This window comes from Pseudophryne corroboree, chromosome 1 (assembly GCF_028390025.1).
Source record: "Pseudophryne corroboree isolate aPseCor3 chromosome 1, aPseCor3.hap2, whole genome shotgun sequence".
Classification (NCBI taxonomy): domain Eukaryota; kingdom Metazoa; phylum Chordata; class Amphibia; order Anura; family Myobatrachidae; genus Pseudophryne; species Pseudophryne corroboree.
This window is the reverse complement of record NC_086444.1, coordinates 440614020-440634914: the sequence shown is the minus strand read 5'-3', so window position 1 is coordinate 440634914 and position 20895 is coordinate 440614020. Positions and strand designations below refer to the sequence as shown.

General features: G+C 45.6%; 1 protein-coding gene across 1 annotated transcript in view; it reads right to left on the bottom strand.

The window, feature by feature from the left end:
- Positions 1-20350, bottom strand: part of LOC134891357 (T cell receptor alpha chain MC.7.G5-like) — a 545029-nt gene extending 524679 nt beyond the window's left edge. The window contains exons 1-2 of the mRNA XM_063913527.1: positions 20287-20350; positions 5071-5352 (exon numbers count right to left, since the gene is read on the bottom strand). Of these exons, the coding sequence (XP_063769597.1) occupies positions 5071-5352; positions 20287-20350 (346 nt within the window). The remainder of the gene's footprint in view (positions 1-5070; positions 5353-20286) is intronic.
- Between the last annotated feature and the right edge of the window lie 545 nt (positions 20351-20895).

Below are 20895 nucleotides of genomic sequence, written 5' to 3'. Positions count from 1 at the left end.
GAGACCCCTCGGGCAGCCGCCCAAGATAAGCCCACCTTCCTTGTGGAATGGGCATTTACATATTTTGGCTGTGGCAGGCCTGCCACAGAATGTGCAAGCTGAATTGTATTACACATCCAACTAGCAATAGTCTGCTTAGAAGCAAGAGCACCCAGTTTGTTGGGTGCATACAGGATAACAGCAAGTCAGTTTTCCTGACTCCAGCCGTCCTGGAACCTATATTTACAGGGCCCTGACAACATCTAGCAACCTGGAGTCCTCCAAGTCCCTAGTAGGCGCAAGGCACCAAAATAAGCTGGTTCAGGTGAAACACTGACACCACCTTAGGGAGAGAACTGGGGACGAGTCCGCAGCTCTGCCCTGTCCAAATGGACAACCAGATATGGGCTTTTTTGAGAAAAAAACCACCAATTTGACACTCGCCTGGTCCAGGCCAGGGCCAAGAGCATGGTCACTTTTCATGTGAGATGCTTCAAATCCACAGATTTGACTGGTTTTAAACCAATGTGATTTGAGGAATCCCAGAACTACGTTGAGATCCCACAGTGCCACTGGAGGCACAAAAGGGGGTTGTATATGCAATACTCCCTTGACAAACTTCTGGACTTCAGGAACTGAAGCCACTTCTTTCTGGAAGAAAATCGACAGGGCCGAAATTTGAACCTTAATGGACCCCAATTTGAGGCCCATAGACACTCCTGTTTGCAGGAAATGCAGGAATCGACCGAGTTGAAATTTCTTCGTGGGGCCTTTCTGGCCTCACACCACGCAACATATTTTTGCCACATGTGGTGATAATGTTGTGCGGTCACCTCCTTTCTGGCTTTGACCAGGGTAGGAATGACCTCTTCCGGAATGCCTTTTTCCCTTAGGATCCGGCGTTCCACCGCCATGCCGTCAAACGCAGCCGCGGTAAGTCTTGGAACAGACATGGTACTTGCTGAAACAAGTCCCTTCTTAGCGGCAGAGGCCATAAGTCCTCTGTGAGCATCTCTTGAAGTTCCGGGTACCAAGTCCTTCTTGGCCAATCCGGAGCCATGAGTATAGTTCTTACTCCTCTACGTCTTATAAGTCTCAGTACCTTAGGTATGAGAAGCAGAGGATGGAACACATACACCGACTGGTACATCCATGGTGTTACCAGAACGTCCACAGCTATTGCCTGAGGGTCTCTTAACCTGGCGCAATACCTGTCCCGTTTTTTGTTCAGACGGGACGCCATCATGTCCACCTTTGGTATTTCCCAACGGTTTACAATCATGTGGAAAACTTCCCGATGAAGTTTCCACTCTGCCGGGTGGAGGTCGTGCCTGCTGAGGAAGTCTGCTTCCCAGTTTCCATTCCCGGAATGAAACACTGCTGACAGTGCTATCACATGATTTTCCGCCCAGCGAAAAGTCCTTGCAGTTTTTGCCATTGCCCTCCTGCTTCTTGTGCCGCCCTGTCTATTTACGTGGGCGACTGCCGTGATGTTTTTCCCACTGGATCAATACCGGCTGACCTTGAAGCAGAGGTCTTGCTAAGCTTAGAGTATTATAAATTTACCCTTAGCTCCAGTATATTTATGTGGAGAAAAGTCTCCAGACTTGATCACACTCCCTGGAAATTTTTTCCTTGTGTGACTGCTCCCCAGCCTCTCGGGCTGGCCTCCGTGGTCACCAGCATCCAATCCTGAATGCCGAATCTGCGGCCCTCTAGAAGATGAGCACTCTGTAACCACCACAGGAGAGACACCCTTGTCCTTGGATATAGGGTTATCCGCTGATGCATCTGAAGATGCGATCCGGACCATTTGTCCAGCAGATCCCACTGAAAAATTCTTGCGTGAAATCTGCCGAATGGAATTGCTTCGTAGGAAGTCACCATCTTTACCAGGACCCTTGTGCAATGATGCACTGATTTTAGGAGGTTCCTGACTAGCTCGGATAACTCCCTGGCTTTCTCTTCCGGGAGAAACACCTTTTTCTGGACTGTGTCCAGAATCATCCCTAGGCACAGCAGACTTGTCGTCGGGATCAGCTGCGATTTTGGAATATTTAGAATCCACCCGTGCTGTTGTAGCAGTATCCGAGATAGTGCTACTCCGACCTCCAACTGTTCCCTGGACTTTGCCCTTATCAGGAGATCGTCAAAGTAAGGGATAATTAAGACGCCTTTTCTTCGAAGAAGAATCATCATTTCGGCCATTACCTTGGTAAAGACCCGGGGTGCCGTGGACAATCCAAACGGCAGCGTCTGAAACTGATAGTGACAGTTCTGTACCACGAACCTGAGGTACCCTTAGTGAGAAGGGCAAATTTTGGACATGGAGGTAAGCATCCCTGATGTCTCGGGACACTATATAGTCCCCTTCTTCCTGGTTCGTTATCACTGCTCTGAGTGACTCCATCTTGATTTGAACCTTTGTAAGTGTTAAAAAAATTTTAGATTTAGAATAGGTCTCACCTAGCCTTCTGGCTTCAGTACCACAATATAATGTGGAATAATACCCCTTTTCTTGTTGTAGGAGGGGTAATTTGATTATCACCTGCTGGGAATACAGCTTGTGAATTGTTTCCCATACTGCCTCCTTGTCGGAGGGAGACCTTGGTAAACCAGACTTCAGGAGCCTGCGAAGGGGAAACGTCTCGACATTCCAATCTGTACCCCTGGGATACTACATGTAGGATCCAGGGGTCCTGTACGGTCCCAGCGTCATGCTGAGAGCTTGGCAGAAGCGGTGGAACGCTTCTGTTCCTGGGAATGGGCTGCCTGCTGCAGTCTTCTTCCCTTTCCTCTATCCCTGGGCAGATATGACTCTTATAGGGACGAAAGGACTGAGGCTGAAAAGACGGTGTCTTTTTCTGCAGAGATGTGACTTAGGGTAAAAACGGTGGATTTTCCAGCAGTTGCCGTGGCCACCAGGTCCGATGGACCGACCCCAAATAACTCCTCTTCCTTTATACGGCAATACACCTTTGTGCCGTTTGGAATCTGCATCACCTGACCACTGTCGTGTCCATAAACATCTTCTGGCAGATATGGACATCGCACTTACTCTTGATGCCAGAGTGCAAATATCCCTCTGTGCATCTCGCATATATAGAAAATGCATCCTTTAAATGCTCTATAGTCAATAAAATACTGTCCCTGTCAAGGGTATCAATATTTTTAGTCAGGGAATCCGACCAAGCCACCCCAGCTCTGCACATCCAGGCTGAGGCGATCGCTGGTCGCAGTATAACACCAGTATGTGTGTATATACTTTTTATGATATTTTCCAGCCTCCTGTCAGCTGGCTCCTTGAGGACGGCCCTATCTATAGACGGTACCGCCACTTGTTTTGATAAGCGTGTGAGCGCCTTATCCACCCTAAGGGGTGTTTCCCAACGCGCCCTAACTTCTGGCGGGAAAGGGTATACCGCCCATAATTTTCTATCGGGGGGAACCCACGCATCATCACACACTTCATTTAATTTATCTGATTCAGGAAAAACTACGGTAGTTTTTTCACATCCCACATAATACCCTCTTTTGTGGTACTTGTAGTATCAGAAATATGTAACACCTCCTTCATTGCCCTTAACGTGTGGCCCTAATAAGGAATACGTTTGTTTATTCACCGTCGACACTGGATTCAGTGTCCGTGTCTGTGTCTGTGTCGACCGACTAAAGTAAACGGGCGTTTTAAAACCCCTGACGGTGTTTCTGAGACGTCTGGACCGGTACTAATTGTTTGTCGGCCGTCTCATGTCGTCAACCGACCTTGCAGCGTGTTGACATTATCACGTAATTCCCTAAATAAGCCATCCATTCCGGTGTCGACTCCCTAGAGAGTGACATCACCATTACAGGCAATTGCTCCGCCTCCTCAGCAACATCGTCCTCATACATGTCGACACACACGTACCGACACACAGCACACACACAGGGAATGCTCTGATAGAGGACAGGACCCACTAGCCCTTTGGAGAGACAGAGGGAGAGTTTGCCAGCACACACCAAAAACGCTATAATTATATAGGGACAACCTTATATAAGTGTTTTCCCTTATAGCATCTTTTATATATTTCTAACGCCAAATTAGTGCCCCCCCTCTCTGTTTTAACCCTGTTTCTGTAGTGCAGTGCAGGGGAGAGCCTGGGAGCCTTCCCTCCAGCCTTTCTGTGAGGGAAAATGGCGCTGTGTGCTGAGGAGATAGGCCCCGCCCCTTTTTCGGCGGGCTCGTCTCCCGCTCTTTAATGGATTCTGGCAGGGGTTAAATATCTCCATATAGCCCCCGGAGGCTATATGTGAGGTATTTTTAGCCAAAAAAGGTTTTCATTTGCCTCCCAGGGCGCCCCCCTCCCAGCGCCCTGCACCCTCAGTGACTGCCGTGTGAAGTGTGCTGAGAGGAAATGGCGCACAGCTGCAGTGCTGTGCGCTACCTTAAGAAGACTGAGGAGTCTTCTGCCGCCGATTCTGGACCTCTTCTCGTTTCAGCATCTGCAAGGGGGCCGGCGGCGAGGCTCCGGTGACCATCCAGGCTGTACCTGTGATCGTCCCTCTGGAGCTAATGTCCAGTAGCCAAAGAAGCCAATCCATCCTGCACGCAGGTGAGTTCACTTCTTCTCCCCTAAGTCCCTCGTTGCAGTGATCCTGTTGCCAGCAGGACTCACTGTAAAATAAAAAACCTAAGCTAAACTTTTCTAAGCAGCTCTTTAGGAGAGCCACCTAGATTGCACCCTTCTCGGCCGGGCACAAAAATCTAACTGAGGCTTGGAGGAGGGTCATAGGGGGAGGAGCCAGTGCACACCACCTGATCCTAAAGCTTTACTTTTTGTGCCCTGTCTCCTGCGGAGCCGCTATTCCCCATGGTCCTTTCAGGAACCCCAGCATCCACTAGGACGATAGAGAAAAACAAATATCAATGTCAACTTTACATTTTTTTTTTTTCAAACCCTCCAACTTTATGTTAAGTAAAAAATAGTTATGCGAACTTTTGGTGATTTAGTTGGTTTTTCATATTTAACTTTGGTTGCATCTTCTTTCTGATGTGCTCATTGCTAGATTTCTGTACAAGGCTGCAGTCTGTCAGTGTCACTGTGTCACTCACTGCACAGTAATACACAGCTGTGTCTTCCCCCTTCACATTCACTATATGGAGCTGTGTAATAAGTGTGTCTCTCTCTATAGTCATAGAGTATCTTGGGATGAGGTAAGTAGCTGTGCTAAGACCATGAGCACAAATCTCCAAGCCGAGCCCCGATACGTGCTTGAACCAGATCAGAAGATCATAATTTTTTATGCTGTGATTACATCTCAGGGTGACATCCTGGTGTTCTGTAATCTGGTGATAGAGATCCTGGGTCACCTGAGTGTCTGATAACACATCTGGAAAATAGTAAAACGTTAATTACATATATAATTAGGGAAATACATTTTACACATTTACTAACAATTCATAATTTTATAGCATAATATAATGGCAATTGCTAAAAATAAATACTTGTAACATTAAATTTGTACTCTCTGTTCCTGATTAAACACAAAATAATTTTTACTGCATACATTGTTCCAATTTTCTTTATATTGTATTGTTTTCCACTCTAAACCATGTGACCAGTTTTTAACATCTCTTTATCATCATAAAATGACTTCTATACCTGCTAAAACTGTACTAAACAGTAATACTCGCAGAGAAAGTGTTATGCTCCTACTCCAAGCCAGTACAGTGTAGTGTATGAGCCGGATGTCTGAGGGATTATGTAGAATGAGATCGAAGATTTTATACAAGTCACACCTCCCACTCCCCTTTATGTGGTGTGACAGATACCCAGCATGCATCTCAAGCCTGATACTTCGCTCATGAACTGTATCACATACAATACCTGTAACTGTCTTTTACATCCCTGTCATTCCACAGCTTTTATATTGTCGAGTATAAGGCAATAAATTGTGATTAGAGTTGGTGCAAACTGACATTTTTTCACCCTACCACAAAAGTCAAATTTTAATGATATATTTATTCTGATCCTGTTATTGTGTTTTGTTAAAAAGTACTGTTTGTACAGTGTTTGTTGTTGTTGTTGTTGTTGTTGTTGTTTTACAAAAGATATGCATTTATATATGTCTTTTATTTTTTATTTTTTTAGGGGGGCGGTCCCCACTTCCCTGTGATTACAGCCTTGGGCTGGCCAGTTTGGGGTTCATTGCTGTTATGGCAAGGGGATCCCACATTGTGTGTCCTTCTGCCATGGCTGGTACCGCCTGTTGCTTGTTATTGGAAAATAGGGGACCTGGCTCCATTTTTCTGCCTAATTTCCAGTATTAGCCTAGGCTCCAAGGCCCATGGCTGGTTGTGATTAAGAGGGGACCACATTTAATTTTTACAAAATATTTTAATCCTTTTAAATATTAATAAAAAAATAAAGCCTTCAGAGATCATAAGCATCTGTGTAGTGCTTAAACCCAGGTGCAGATTGACTGCAGCTTGCTATCGGAAATAGGTGATCCAGCTGGGGTTTAGCAGAAATTATATGATGGACATCGCAGTTGGACTTTAATTGATGCTCAACCCTAATGGGCAGTAAATACATGATTATCAAACAGCAATCTGTTGTATGTTATGGTATGTGGTTCAAATACCGCCTGTCTGTATCCCGGCTTTCTCATTACCGATGCCCTGATACCAGCAGGGGTACTATACCGGCAAAGTACGGTATGTAGGTGATTCCCCCTCTGTGGGTGTCCACGACACCCATAGAGGGGAGGGAGACTAGAACCTGTTTGCCACCAAGCCCACAGTGTGGCGAGTGCAGCAAACACGCAAGGGGCTTCCTTGCGCTCACCCCCCCACTGGCATTCTGGCAAACAGGATAACGATGTCAGTATACTGACATTCAGCATTTCGTGCGCCAGCATCCCAACCAATTTTATTGGAACAGAAGCCACTTAGTAGATTTAGTAGATTTACTAAAGCTTCTAAAACAGGCAAGTGGTGTTGCCAATAGCAACCAATCAGACTCCTTATTGCATTATAGAAAATGATAGACAGAATCTGATTGGTTGCTATGGGCAACATCATCACTTGTCTGTTTTAGAGGCTTTAGTAAATCTATCTCTAGAAGTCTAAAGGAAGGTACACACGTAGAGATGTGTGCTTAAATTTTAAGCAATCTGACTAGATTGCTTAGAATATAAGAACACATCGCTCCGTGTGTATAACCCATAGCAATAGCGATGTGCGGCTCCACGTGTCGCTATCACTGACTCTATATTGGCCTGCACGCAATCCAAATCTAGTCAGAACTGTGACTTCTGGGTGAAGTGAGCGTTTTTTGTTTTTTTCCCCCCTCACTCAGCACACATCGCACTGTGTGCTGAGTGTCCTGAGCAGAGCCGGCCGTAACCAATATAATGCCCTAGGCAAGATATTGGCTGCTGCCCCTAGCACCACTGATAGTTCTGCCTCTGACCCTGCACCCCTTTTCGAGCACCATCACCCTTCACCCATAGCAGTCCTTATTTTGGTGTTCCTACCCCCTATATTTTAAATAGGAACAGTGCGCACATTCGGCGCACAGCCCAAAAAGGGGTGTGTTTTTGCTAGCAAGGGGCATGGCCACACAATAGTACCCCCAATACAAATTCCGCCATACGGCACTGCAACTTTATTCACAATTTATCATGCGATAGTGTCCCTAATTCAAGTTACATCACACAGTAGTACCACTTTACCTTATAAACGTTACTCCTCATAGTATTGCCCCTAATTCACATTACATCACACTGAATTGCTTCTTATTCACATTACACCACACCGTATTACTCTTTGTTCACATTAGACCACACAGTAATGCCCTTTATAAACGTTATGCCACACAGTAGAGCACCTTATACACAAAATGCCACACATTACTAATGCATTTATATACATAATACCACACAGTAATGCCCCTTACACATATGACACACATTATTGATGTCCTTATAAACATAGTGCACCATTATGCCAACCTTAATTAATGCCCTTATACACATAATGTCCCTTTCACATATGACACACATTATTAATGCCCTTATACACATAATAACACACACAATGTCCTTTACAAATATGCCACACATAATTTTTGCCCTTATATACATAATGACACACACAGTGCCCCTTAAACAGTTGCCACACATTATTAATTCATTTATACACATGACATGCATAATGCCCCTTACACATATGTCAACCACTATTGCACAACCAACTCACTCACACACACACACACACACACACACACAGCATTCACATGGCTGCTAACACTGTGACCTCTGCCTCTGCTTGGATATAGATGTGTCCTCATACATCTTGCCTCAATACGCCATGCAGCAGGAGATGCCTGGCGTGAGTCAGATGGCAGCTCTGCTAACGTCGGTCACCTTTTTTTTGCTAAAAATGCATCTTATTTGCATTGCTATGTGCTAGGATGCACAAGCAGCTTCTGCTGATTAAAATGATACTTGGCATGCCTATATAATGTGTACGACTGTGGCTGTATCTGTATACGAAATGCTACATTACAGGGATTTATAGGAATACACTGTAATGTAGCATTTCGTATGCAGATACAGCCGCTGTTACACACAGAATATAGGCATGCCGCATATAATTTTAATCAGCAGAAGCTGCTTGTGACCCTAGGCATACCAAATGCCCTAGGCATTTTCCTTGTTTGCCTATGCCTAGGGTCGACTCTGGTCCTGAGATGTGTGCTGAGCGATCTGTGCTAGATCGCTCAGCACACATCTCTGGGAGAAATCTGTATGTGTGTACCCTCCTTAAGACAGACCAATCTTTGGTTTGAATGTAAGAAGTACTGTTGGAAATGATGTGTGTGCAGGTGTTAATATTACATTGTTATATAGGCACACCAGCAGATGACTCAAACTATGAACAGCCCGGTTACTTAACCAGTGGTTTTGGTTTATTCAAACATAGCAAGTACAGCCATACTTACTATTACATATCAGTGACGTGCGGTGAGGTCACTGGTTGGGGAGGCACTGACAGCTAACTAGCCGCCCCCCCCCCCCCCCTCCAGAAAGAAAAAAGTGTGATCCCCCAACACATCAGGAAAACCAGCACTAGGCAGAACCAGCCAGGGGGAGTAATGCCATAGCAGGGGAGACACTCAGTGTGGGGTCCCCCTGCCATAACATTAATCTGCCCCCCAGCCAGTCAGCCCAGGGTTGGAATTCCTCGGAAAGTGGGAACCCCAAAAAATAAAAATGGGGTCCCCCCTCCCGAGCAATAACCAGCACTGGGTGCCCCGCACCCCTGGTGGCGGTGGGTGCGGGGTTCATTGTGTGTTAATATTGTTCTTTACAGGTGGCCTACAGGTCCCAGCAAGCCTGCCCCAGCATGCTGGCACTTGGAGAACCACAAGTGCCAGCATGCCCGGACATAAAGGGCCTGCTGGCACCTGTAGTCCACCTGCAAAGAATAGTAATATTGTTCTTTACAGGTAGCCTACAGGTCCCAGCAAGCCTGCCCCAGCATGCTGGCACTTGGAGAACCACAAGTGCCAGCATGCCCGGACATAAAGGGCCCGCTGGCACCTGTAGTCCACCTGTAAAGAAAATATTAAAATAAAACTCCACACGTCTTGAAAAGAAGCTTTATTAATCTGGGTCTTCACCTGGGGGCGGCGGCCTTTAAGCTCTTTTGCGTGGCCGCCGCCTTCCCAGGGCTTCCGGCGTCTTCACCTGGGGGGCGCCACCCCCCCAGGGCTTCCAGCGTCTTCACCTGGTTGGCGGCGGCTGCTAAGCTCTTTTGCATAGCCGCCGCCCAGCCAGGACTTCCGGCCGTCTTCTTTCTTCAGGAGCTCTTCACTGCTCCTCCTCCGCCGTCGGACTGACTCTCCTCCGCCTCGCGCTGACTTATATAAGTCAGCCGGGGGGCGGGGCGATGACGCGGCGAGCCGTGATTGGCTCGCGGCGGCCATCTTGAATTTCAAAAATGACGCTGAGGCGCCATTTTTGAAACTGGAACCGCTCCGCTGCCAAACTCTGCAGGATCAAGGTAATTTTCCGCCGCCGCAACCCGCCGCCTGCTCCACCGCCGCCCGAACCACCGCCGCATCCCGCCGCCCGGACCATCGCCGCATCCAGCCGCCCGCACCTCCTCCGCCAGCGTCGCCCACACAGTGATTGACAGCGGATCCAGTGACGGATCCGCTGGCCAATCACTGTGGCCTCACTGACAGGGACGTGCTTTCATAGGTTGAAAGCACGTCCCTGTAGGAAAGCGGCACCACTAATGGTGCCGCTTTCCCATATATTTTCAATGGGCTTTTACAGCCCATGGCTAGTCCCCGCCCGTGCCCGCCCCCCGCTCCCCATACTTTCCCCAGTGACAACGGGAGGCACCACGATCGGTGCCTCCCAAGCACATAAAGCATACTTGCCTACCTGACCCTCTCCATAAGGGAGAAAATGCTCTGTTCCTGGACTTTCCTGATAATGTATGATTGCCATCACCTGTGGTGAAACACCTTTCTTATCAATTAACTAGCTCACCACAGGTGATGGCAATCATACATTACCAGGAAAGTCCAGGAACAGAGCATTTTCTCCCTCATGGAGAGGGTCAGGTAGGCAAGTATGACATAAAGAGAGGAGCAATGTAAAGAATAATATTAAGAAGATACATATGACACAGAATATGTGTCATATGCATCTTCTTTGTATTATCTTAATCATTAATGACAGGGGAGGCACTGCCTCCCCTGACTGCACGTCCCTGTTACATATACACTGGTGACAGAGTGGCGCAGGAGTCCGGGTGTGGTTCATAGGGTCAACCACACTTAGGTCGACAGTGTCTAGGTCAACCACTATTGGTCTACAGTGACTAAGTTGACACCTAAATAGGTCAACACAAGCATTAGGTCGACATGAGCAAGGTCGATATGACAAAAGGTCGGCATGAGTTTTTATGGGGGGGTTTGTGTCGTTTTCTTTGTACAGTGACGGGAACCCCAATTAGTGCACTGTGTCCCCTCGCATTGTTCCCAATCACAGTCCATTAGGATCTTAAAGTAGGAAAAAAGTTACAAAAAATTAAATAAAAATAAAAAAAACTCATGTCGACCTTTTGTCATGTCAACCTAGTAAATGTTGACCTAGTGACCATGCCGACCTAGAAACCATGTCGACCTAATGCATGTTGACCAATAGTGGTCAACCTAATGACTAACTGTGGTCGACCTAGAGACCGGATACCAGGAGTCCATATAGTTCACAAGCCGGTGAGGGTATACAGCAAATAGTTAGTGGTGCAGGGATACTGGATCAGCTTGCTAGCTGGTAATAACCAGGGCACTCATAAGAGCTAAGCAGGAGACATCTGTCTCCCACTCTATACAGTAAAGACAATGGCCCCTGCACATGCTCAGTAGAGATCTTGGTGGCCATCTTGTGATAGGACCTGAAGCCTTCCTGGAGGACAGGAAGACTGGAGTCAGTGCAGTAGTGTACTCCTCTTTCAGCAAGTATGAGGATCTATCATTTATAATTTTAGTAACTAGGGACAAATATAGGAGTATGGACATTTATTGTAAGTAGATCACAAATTTATACATTATATTATATGTATTTTGAAGTATGTGCAATGTTTTAGATCTATGTAATTACGAAAATGAGAACTCGTGAGTGGGTGCTATAAAATGGCAGAATCACAGATGGGAGGCCACACCCCTGGCTGAAACATACTTGGACCAAGTTTTAGACTTTTAAAGAACCTTTAATTGTTGTGTCCACAACAATGTGTAGAAAGACCAGATCTGTGTCTGGATATCTAATCAGATAAGCATCATATTGATTTATTATCTGGAATCATAATACAATAGGAAATGTTTGTTTAACTGTAATACATTGGAATTGTGTCTATGGTATCGTGCATTTATATTTGTTGAAGAGGAAATTGTACAAGTATTCTGTGACTTGGGCTTCAGTCAGTAAGAAGATGAGGGAAGCCAGCACTGTATAGAAAATACACATAAAATTGGGCACTATCTTGAGAGGTAAAGGTTTTATATATAATGCACCCCCCCCCCCCCCCACCACCACCACCCAAGTCCCTCCTCCTGCCCTCCCTTTTTTATTTACATTTATGTTGATTGTTCTGAGACTGAGAGGTCTTGTGGGGTGTTTCCGATATGCAGTGGTTAGCACCTGCCAACAGTTGTCCAGGAACTGCAACCAGGGAACTGGCAACAGGGTCATAGGCACTCAGGGCTCTTTGATGCACATGGGGAGCAGAGGATAGCCTGTTAGGTCCAATTAACAGAAGAGCTTTGTAGCACAAACTGAAAAAGTTAATGATGGGGAGCAGAGGATAGCCGGTTAGGTCCAATTAACAGAAGAGCTTTGTAGCACAAACTGAAAAAGTTAATGCTGGCTATGACAGAAGGTGTCAGAATACACCGTGCATTGCAGCTTGCACAAGAGCGTGAAAACTGGAACATGCAGCAATGGAAGAAGGTGGCCTGGTCTGATGAATTACATTTTCTTTCATTTAGATGGCTGGGTGCTTGTACATCATTTACCTGGGGAAGAGATAATACTAGGATGCACTATGGAAATAAGGCAAGCCGGCCGAGGTGGTGTGATGCTCAGGGCAATGTTCTGCTGGGAAACCTTGGGTCCTGATGTTCACGTGGATGCTACTTTGAAATGTATCATCCACCAAGTAGCCAAGTAGCAAATCAAGGGGGTCATTCCAACCCGATCGCTCACTGCAGTTTGTCGCAGTGCAGCGATCGGGTTGGAACTGCGCATGCGCCGGCACCGCAGTGTGCAAGCGCATGGCAGCTTTCGTTACCTAGCAATCGCTTCTGAGACAGAGGCGGTCGCTAGAAGGGAGGGGGCTGAACGGCGACGTTAAGCTGCCGTTTAGGGGGAGCGGTCCGGCCAACGCAGGCATGGCCGGACTATTGGGGGGGTGGGCCACGGCGGCTGTGTGACGTGTCACGCAGCCGCTGCGGCCAGCAGGAGTGACAAGCAACTCCCGGCCAGCCGCAAGAGCTGCGCTGGCCGGGAGTTACTCCTCAAATACAAAGGCATCGCCTCTGTGCGATGCTTTTGTATTTGTGCGGGGGGGCCGGCACTGACATGCGGGGCGGACTAGCCCTGCGCTGGGCATCCCCCCGCATGTCTGAGTTAACGATCGTAGCTGTGCTAAATTTAGCACGGCTACGATCAACTCGGAATGACCCCCCAAGTACATTCATTTGCAACATAAAAACAGGGTTGATGCAAGTGTGCAATGATTGTGATAATAACAGGTATAGAACCAGACCTACAGATAGGGACATCACGCTGCATATAGTTTCCAGGTACATTTATTATGCCTCTTACACTTAACTTTGCTCTGGCCCAATGTGAGCACTGGGTGCAGGGAAGAGACTGACTAAACGTGTATGACTCTAGGGCACATTGACATTTTTCCACAATTAGCATTATGGCATGGCTTGTTTAAGGGTTCTGGATCCACTAGGTTAATATACTTGTAATGCTCCCTGTAATGCTGCTAAATGCAGAGCACAGTGGGGGTCATTCCGAGTTGTTCGCTCGTTTCCGATTTTCGCAACGGAGCGATTAAGGCAAAAATGCGCATGCGCATTTTACGCAGTGCGCATGCGCTAAGTATTTTAACTAGATTTACTCACGTCCAAACGAAGAATTTTCATCGTTGAAGTGATCGTAGTGTGATTGACAGGAAGTGGGTGTTTCTGGGCGGAAACTGACCGTTTTCTGGGAGTGTGCGGAAAAACGCAGGTGTGCCAGGATAAAACGCAGGAGTTTCTGGAGAAACGGGGGAGTGGCTGGCCGAACGCAGGGCGTGTTTGTGACGTCAAACCAGGAACGAAACGGGCTGAGCTGATCGCAGTGTAGGAGTAAGTCTCGAGCTACTCAGAAACTACTAAGAATTTTCTATTCACAATTCTGCTAATCTTTCATTCGCAATTCTGCTAAGTTAAAATACACTCCCAGAGGGAGGCGGCTTAGCGTGTGCAATGCTGCTAAAAGCAGCTAGTGAGCGAACAACTCGGAATGACCCCCTGTGTGTATGCATGAACAGGAAGATCACCATTCATACTGCACATATGCCGGTGATCATGTTTATTATGCAACTGGTGCATTTGATCTTGGCATCTAATGATGCTTGTGTAATGTAAAGAACACTTTGGTTTATGGGGAATGTGAGCGACACTCTAAAGATAATCATATGCAGCTCCTCCGTTCTTCAGACTGGCAACATTCAGAATGTTAACATGCTGACAATGTACAAATTATGTTGACATTGTGAATGCCATAAAAGATGTTATGTCAACATTCTGAATATTGACTTTTTGTACCACATCCCTATATTGATCTACTAAGAGCTAAGAAAACATCTTTAGGAACAGTATAAGCATACATTAGAATCTGATGTAAAGTAAACATAAATTATATGAAATTGGACAAGCCAAGTGTTCATTAAGGCCCTTTGGTGCTAAAGTACCCAACCTACTGTATGTATCCATTTACTTTCACATTGAAACAATCGTAAAGCACGGTTGCCTTCCCTGATGGATGTGGGAATGTGGTCAATCATCCTGTACCTGACCGTCGATAAGGGGTGTGGAATTTGACAGAAATGTCTAACAACTGGCTGGTCGCTACTACCATTTAGTAGTGCCGCCCTAATTACTGACATGTGAGCCGTCATCCACTCTTTGAAGGTGCGTTCGGTCTTACATATATATATCTGACAGCCCACAGGGGCAAATGATCTTGTATAAAATAAGTATAAAGTTACACGTTAATTTGTATCTAATGACATACCGTTTACCCGAATGGGGTTGGAAGAATGTGTCTCCGGGTATAAAGAAGCTACGTGTAGTGCATGTGTAATTCAAGCATCCTTTTTTATTGGACAAGAAATTTGAGGACCCGGTCCCATTAGATTGTGTGTTATTCAGTTTCACAAGATGATCTCTTTGACTACGGCCACACCTGTACCTGGCCAGTAAATTGGTATCCTGCAGTTTAAGATCCCCATCACTTTGTATCATAGGCCAAAGTTTTTTAGATGTTCTATTAATGTTGTCACTAGCTGAACTATTTGTGTAACCCATGGGAAAATACCAGTTGTTTTCTTAGGGGTACATTGGTGCAGTAGCATCTGCCTACGGGGTTATGACCTCCTGCACCTTCTTAAAACCCTTGATATATTTCAAAATCTGCAGTGGTGATTGTGATATGCTGTTCCAGAATAGTCAGTTTATGTGTATGGATGCAAACAATCATTGGTCCATTCTTCCAATATCGGGTGATTGGGTCGACCATTGTATAGAGGTGTGTGCACTGTACCATTGCAGGAGGGTTAATCCATAACCCTTTAACACTCCTGCAACAGCTGGGATTGGGAGGCCACGACCGACCACTCGATGATATAGAAGCATGTACACACTGAGCTATTTTAGCACAGTGTGTTCGGGGCTGCAGTGCAACATGGTTTTGCCCAATTGCTAACTCTTTTGGTTTGCTAACAACTGTGAATAACCTGCTATATGTAGTAAAAGCTAAATATTTATCAGCAAAATATTTGTACATGACCTTCTCATCCAATTCTTATCTGTGCCATTTTGTCTCACAAAGAAAACATGTTCTCTTTCAAGTTTCTAAACACCATAATGTTCTGTGCATCCTTTGGTGTAGTGCGTGGCATAACCAGATCTTAGTGAGCCCCATAGCAAACGTTTTGAGGGCCTGCCAATGCTTCTAGAGATACACCTCTATCCATAGCAGCTGTTTATTTTATGCTCCATAGTAGTTCCCCAGTTAATTTTATGCCACATATTAGTAACCCCAGTTTATTTTATGTAATATTGTAGTGCACCAAATTCACATCATGCAACTATAAAGTGTGACCAATTCACATTATGCCACACTCTAGAGCCCCCCACCCAAGTTCACATTGACATTCTAGAGCACCCTGTTGACATTAAGTGCCTGTTGACATTAAGTGGCACTCTAGAAAACCCAGTTCACATTATACCACAGTCTGGTGCCCCTAGTTCACGTCACATTCTAGTGGCTCCAGTTCACATTATGTCTTACTCTGGTGGCCCCAATTCACATTATGCCACTCTCTTGGGCTCCCTGATCACTTTATGCCACACTCTATTTATTGCCCCAGTTCACACTGGTATGCTCCTGCTTACTGCACTCCTTTGACCTTGGCTGCTTTCTTCCTCAACTTATTTTCTGCTTGATGAATATGGTGCACACTATCCACTGTAAGGCAGCAGGCTGGGATAAAGGAACAGTCTAAAAACTATTCACTACAATCGACTGTATTCAAAACACTATTGAATTCACTAGTACTGTGGTGAGTAGGAGAGGGGAGTGATGGGGTCTAAGAGGTGAAGCGTCTACTGCAGGAACATTCTCTTGAATTAAGGTTAGGATATTCCGCCTATCCACCTGCTGTTTGTGTTGGTGGGCTAATAGCCATATATTAGACATGTGAAACATAAAAGCATGTGTAAGTATCACATTATCTTAAATTCTTCAATGATGTGAATAATTTCATTGTAAACATGGCAAAGAAATAAAGAATCATGCTGGAACAGCAAAAATAGTGTTCTGTAATGTTTTAAAATCTATAATGTAAGTTAGATAGATAAAACAGGTACAGATACAGTAGATGGTGCTGGTGCCAAAGATCAGCAGATAGGATTGTGTAGTTACATAATTAATAATAATTCTTCCCTTAGGTGCAGTGAGGAAGCAATCAATGTTCTCTGGACATAGATGGATCTCTGGGCATGTCATAAGATATTGTAATTTCATACCAATCTGGCCTAAAACATGTAAGGAAATTACAACTATATACAGGAAGTAGTCTGTTTATTGCAACAATACTGTAGATAAACACACATGAGACTAATGGCAAATATTGCATAATAAAAGAATTTGGTAAGCACTGTATTGGAAATCAGAATAATTTGAACATTGCACTAAGAAATGAGGGTCTCTGGATCCTCTCTATCCAGAAATATTGCTTCAAGTTCTGATGGATAAGATTCCAAAGGTTGCAAAACAGAAATAAAAAGAGTCATGCAAAATCCATTAGGAGCCTATGAGTTTCAAGCTACTCTGTGTTCTTTGTCAAGGCAAGTGTGTTCTCTGCAATCAGCAAGTTTCTTTAAATGCTGTTTATAGGGTCAAAGCCAGAAATTCCCCAGAAGTGAATCACATACACTGCATCATAGACCCTTTGCCACAGATGTTTTTTCTTTGGCACGGAAGTCTTCCCAGACAGGGAGGCTGATATACTGTTGTATATTTCCACCTTCATCCAAGGAACATAGTCAAAATCAAGCACTTCATTCCCTCTGATAATCTGCCAAAAGTCATACATGCATTTGTATCATCTAAATTAGATTACTGCAATGCCCTGTACATTGGTCTTCCAGCAAAAGAAAAGCACATCTTAAAGCTGGCCAGGCTGTTAACCAACCAGCCCCATTCCACCCACATAACACCCACTCTATACTCCCTGCACTGGCTGCCTGTAAGATGGCAAATCATTTTCAAGATTGGCTTACTGACTTTCAAAGCACTATATGACCAGGGCCCAAGGTACCTGAAGCAGCTACTGACCCCATACTGCCCCACTCGATTACTGCGATCTGTAGATGAAGGACTTTTAGCAGTACCTAGAATCTCCAGTAATTCATCTGGGGGTCGAGCTTTTAGTCATGCGGCTCCGACTCTATGGAACTCACTTCCCTGCACAGTGTGAGAGGCCCCAACTAAAGAATCCTTCAAAAATACACTCAAGACTTTCCTGATTACTCAAGCATTTCCATAATGTCCCTTAAGTATCTCCATGCTCTCTGTTTTTTATGATAAGCTTTTCTGTACTTCATTGTTGCCGTACTGTATTATGTTCATTCTATCTGTTTAGCACCTTGAGTCCTATTGGAGAAAGAGCACTATATATTTAACATTATTATTATTATTATTATTATTATTATTAATTGGGTGACACCAGTGCCGTAACTAGGCATTTTAGCGCTGTGTGCAAGAAACGACAGTGGCGCCCCCCCATGTAAGATAGGGGCAGTGCGTGCCGTAAAAATTTATAGGGGCGTGGCTTCACGGGGAAGGGGCGTGACCACAAAATAATAGCAATTCATACTACGGTGCACAGTAGTCTACATTATTCAAATTACGCTGCACAGTAGCGCCACTACACCAGGTAGAGCCCCTTTTATACATTACAGCAGACAGCGTCCCCCTTTTTACACATTACGGCAGCCAGTCCCCCTTTTTACACATTGCGGCAGCCAGGACCCCTTTTTACACATTGCGGCAGCCAGGCCCCCTCTTTACACATTGCGGCAGCCAGGCCCCCTTTTTACACATTGCGGCAGCCAGGACCCCATTTTACACATTGCGGCAGCCAGGACCCCTTTTTACACATTGCGGCAGCCAGACCCCCTTTTTATACATTGCGGCAGCCAGGACCCCTTTTTACACATTACGGCATCCAGTCCCCCTTTTTACACATTACGGCAGCCAGTCTCCCTTTTTACACATTGCGGCAGCCAGGACCCCTTTTTACACATTGCGGCAGCCAGGCCCCCTTTTTACACATTGCGGCAGCCAGGACCCCATTTTACACATTGCGGCAGCCAGGACCCCCCCTTTTTACACATTGCGGCAGCCAGACCCCCTTTTTATACATTGCGGCAGCCAGGACCCCTTTTCACACATTGCGGCAGACGGTGTCCCCCTGAGAGAGAGAGAGAGAGAAAGAAAGAGAGAGAGGGATATACTTACCTTCTCCCCGCTGACAGGCTCCTCGTGCTGGCATCTCCCTCTCGGTGCAGGCAGTGAGATGAGAAGGAGGAGGAGGGAGGGGGAGCAGGAAGCCGCAACAGCGCTATTTGATTGGTAGTAAGCGCCGCTGCAGCATCCCCCTCTCCTTCTGTATTGGCTGCCCGGCGCTGCTATGGATGCTGGGATGAAGGAACCGCATCCCAGCATCCATAGCAGCGCCGGGCAGCCAATACAGAAGGAGAGGGGAATGCTGCAGCGGCGCTTACTACCAATCAAATAGCGCTGTTGCGGCTCCCTGCTCCCCCTCCCTCCTTGAACCCGGCGCTGGTCTCTTCTCCCACCAGCCGCGCACGGCGCACACAGAGGCGGCATGTAATGAGTCAATTTGACTTATTACATGCCGCTGGCCGTTGCGCCCTCAGGGCAACTGCGCTGTGTGCCAAGCCCACTTGGCACACACGTAGTTACGGCGTTGGGTGACACCAAGGCACAATTGTCCTCATAGCTGAGCCTCATATTGTGCCCATTTTTACTGTTACTATACATTTCTATTTATATATTGTAGGGCACAGGTTCTCAAACTCGGTCCTCAGGACCCCACACAGTGCATGTTTTGCAGGTCTCCTCACAGAATCACAGGTGTAATAATTAGCTCCATCTGTGGACCTTTTAAAATGTGTCAGTGAGTAATTAATACACCTGTGCACTTGCTGGGTTACCTGCAAAACATGCACTGTGTGGGGTCCTGAGGACCGAGTTTGAGAACCACTGTTGTAGGGTATTCATTTCATACTGTATACACTTTTGGTTGTTTTCTCTTTTTGATGTGGTTGCTGCTAGATTTCTGTACAAGGCTGCAGTCTGTCAGTGTCACTGTGTCACTCACTGCACAGTAATACACAGCTGTGTCTTCCCCCTTCACATTCACTATATGGAGCTCTGTAGTAAGTGAATTCTTGTCCGCTGTCATTGAGTATCTTGTATTACGACCAGTAAATGTAGTATAACCAGAAACACAAATCTCTAAGCCAAGGCCATGAACCTGCTTGTACCAGAGCAGAAGATCGTAACCTTTTATACTGTGATTACATCTCAGGGTGACGCTCTGGTGTTCTATAGTCTGATGGTACAGATCCTGGGTCACCTGAGTATCTGATCTCACATCTGAAACAGAGAAGAGAATTGTAGTATTTATGCAATAATATTTACATTCCCCTGAATGATTTTATAATTGCTGCATTAAAATAACTATTATATAAGTCTATATCAATCTGTATAGTTTCAACATACAAACATTAATCATGTTTATTACAGTATTATGTCTAGCTACACTTATATTGTGTAACAATTGTTTTTATGTTTTATATAAAATATATTCCCTTCTTTCCAGCACTATACAATGACCTTTAAAGTAAGAAGAATAAAATCTCTCACCTGTAAACACAGTAGTGAGGAGTAAGACCCACGGAATAACTGTTATGCTATTACTCTGAATCATGTTACACAGGGGCAGACTGAGATGTTTCAGCCGGGCGTCTGAGGGATTTTGCAGAACAAGATGAAACATTGCACAAGTCTCTATGCCCCTCCCCTTTATACAGTGTGACAGAGGCAGAGCATCTACTGTATGTCACGCTTAGTATTGTGCTCAGACTCTTCTTTGTTACCCAGTCACTACACACAGCAGCTATATGTTTAAATCTGTAAAATAAAAAGAACAACATAAAAATAAGTGAGGGGCAATGCAAACTTTCCAAAGGTCAAGGCAGGAGGTAACAAGAGGGACAGGAAAGCAAATGGAACAATATGATTGGAGTGTAATAAGTAAAAGGTGCAGGTCGAATATTGCAGTCATTATTATGATGATTCTATTTGTTTGGAATACTTTCTTAAAGGACCCCTTATTTTGGTAGGTAATCACTAGACCGCCTGTCGGGATCCCGGTGGTCACAATGCTGACGCCAGAATCCCGACAGGCGGTGAAATACTGCCGCTGGAATACCGGCGCCCCCGGCTATTCTCCCTCTATGGGTGTCCACAACA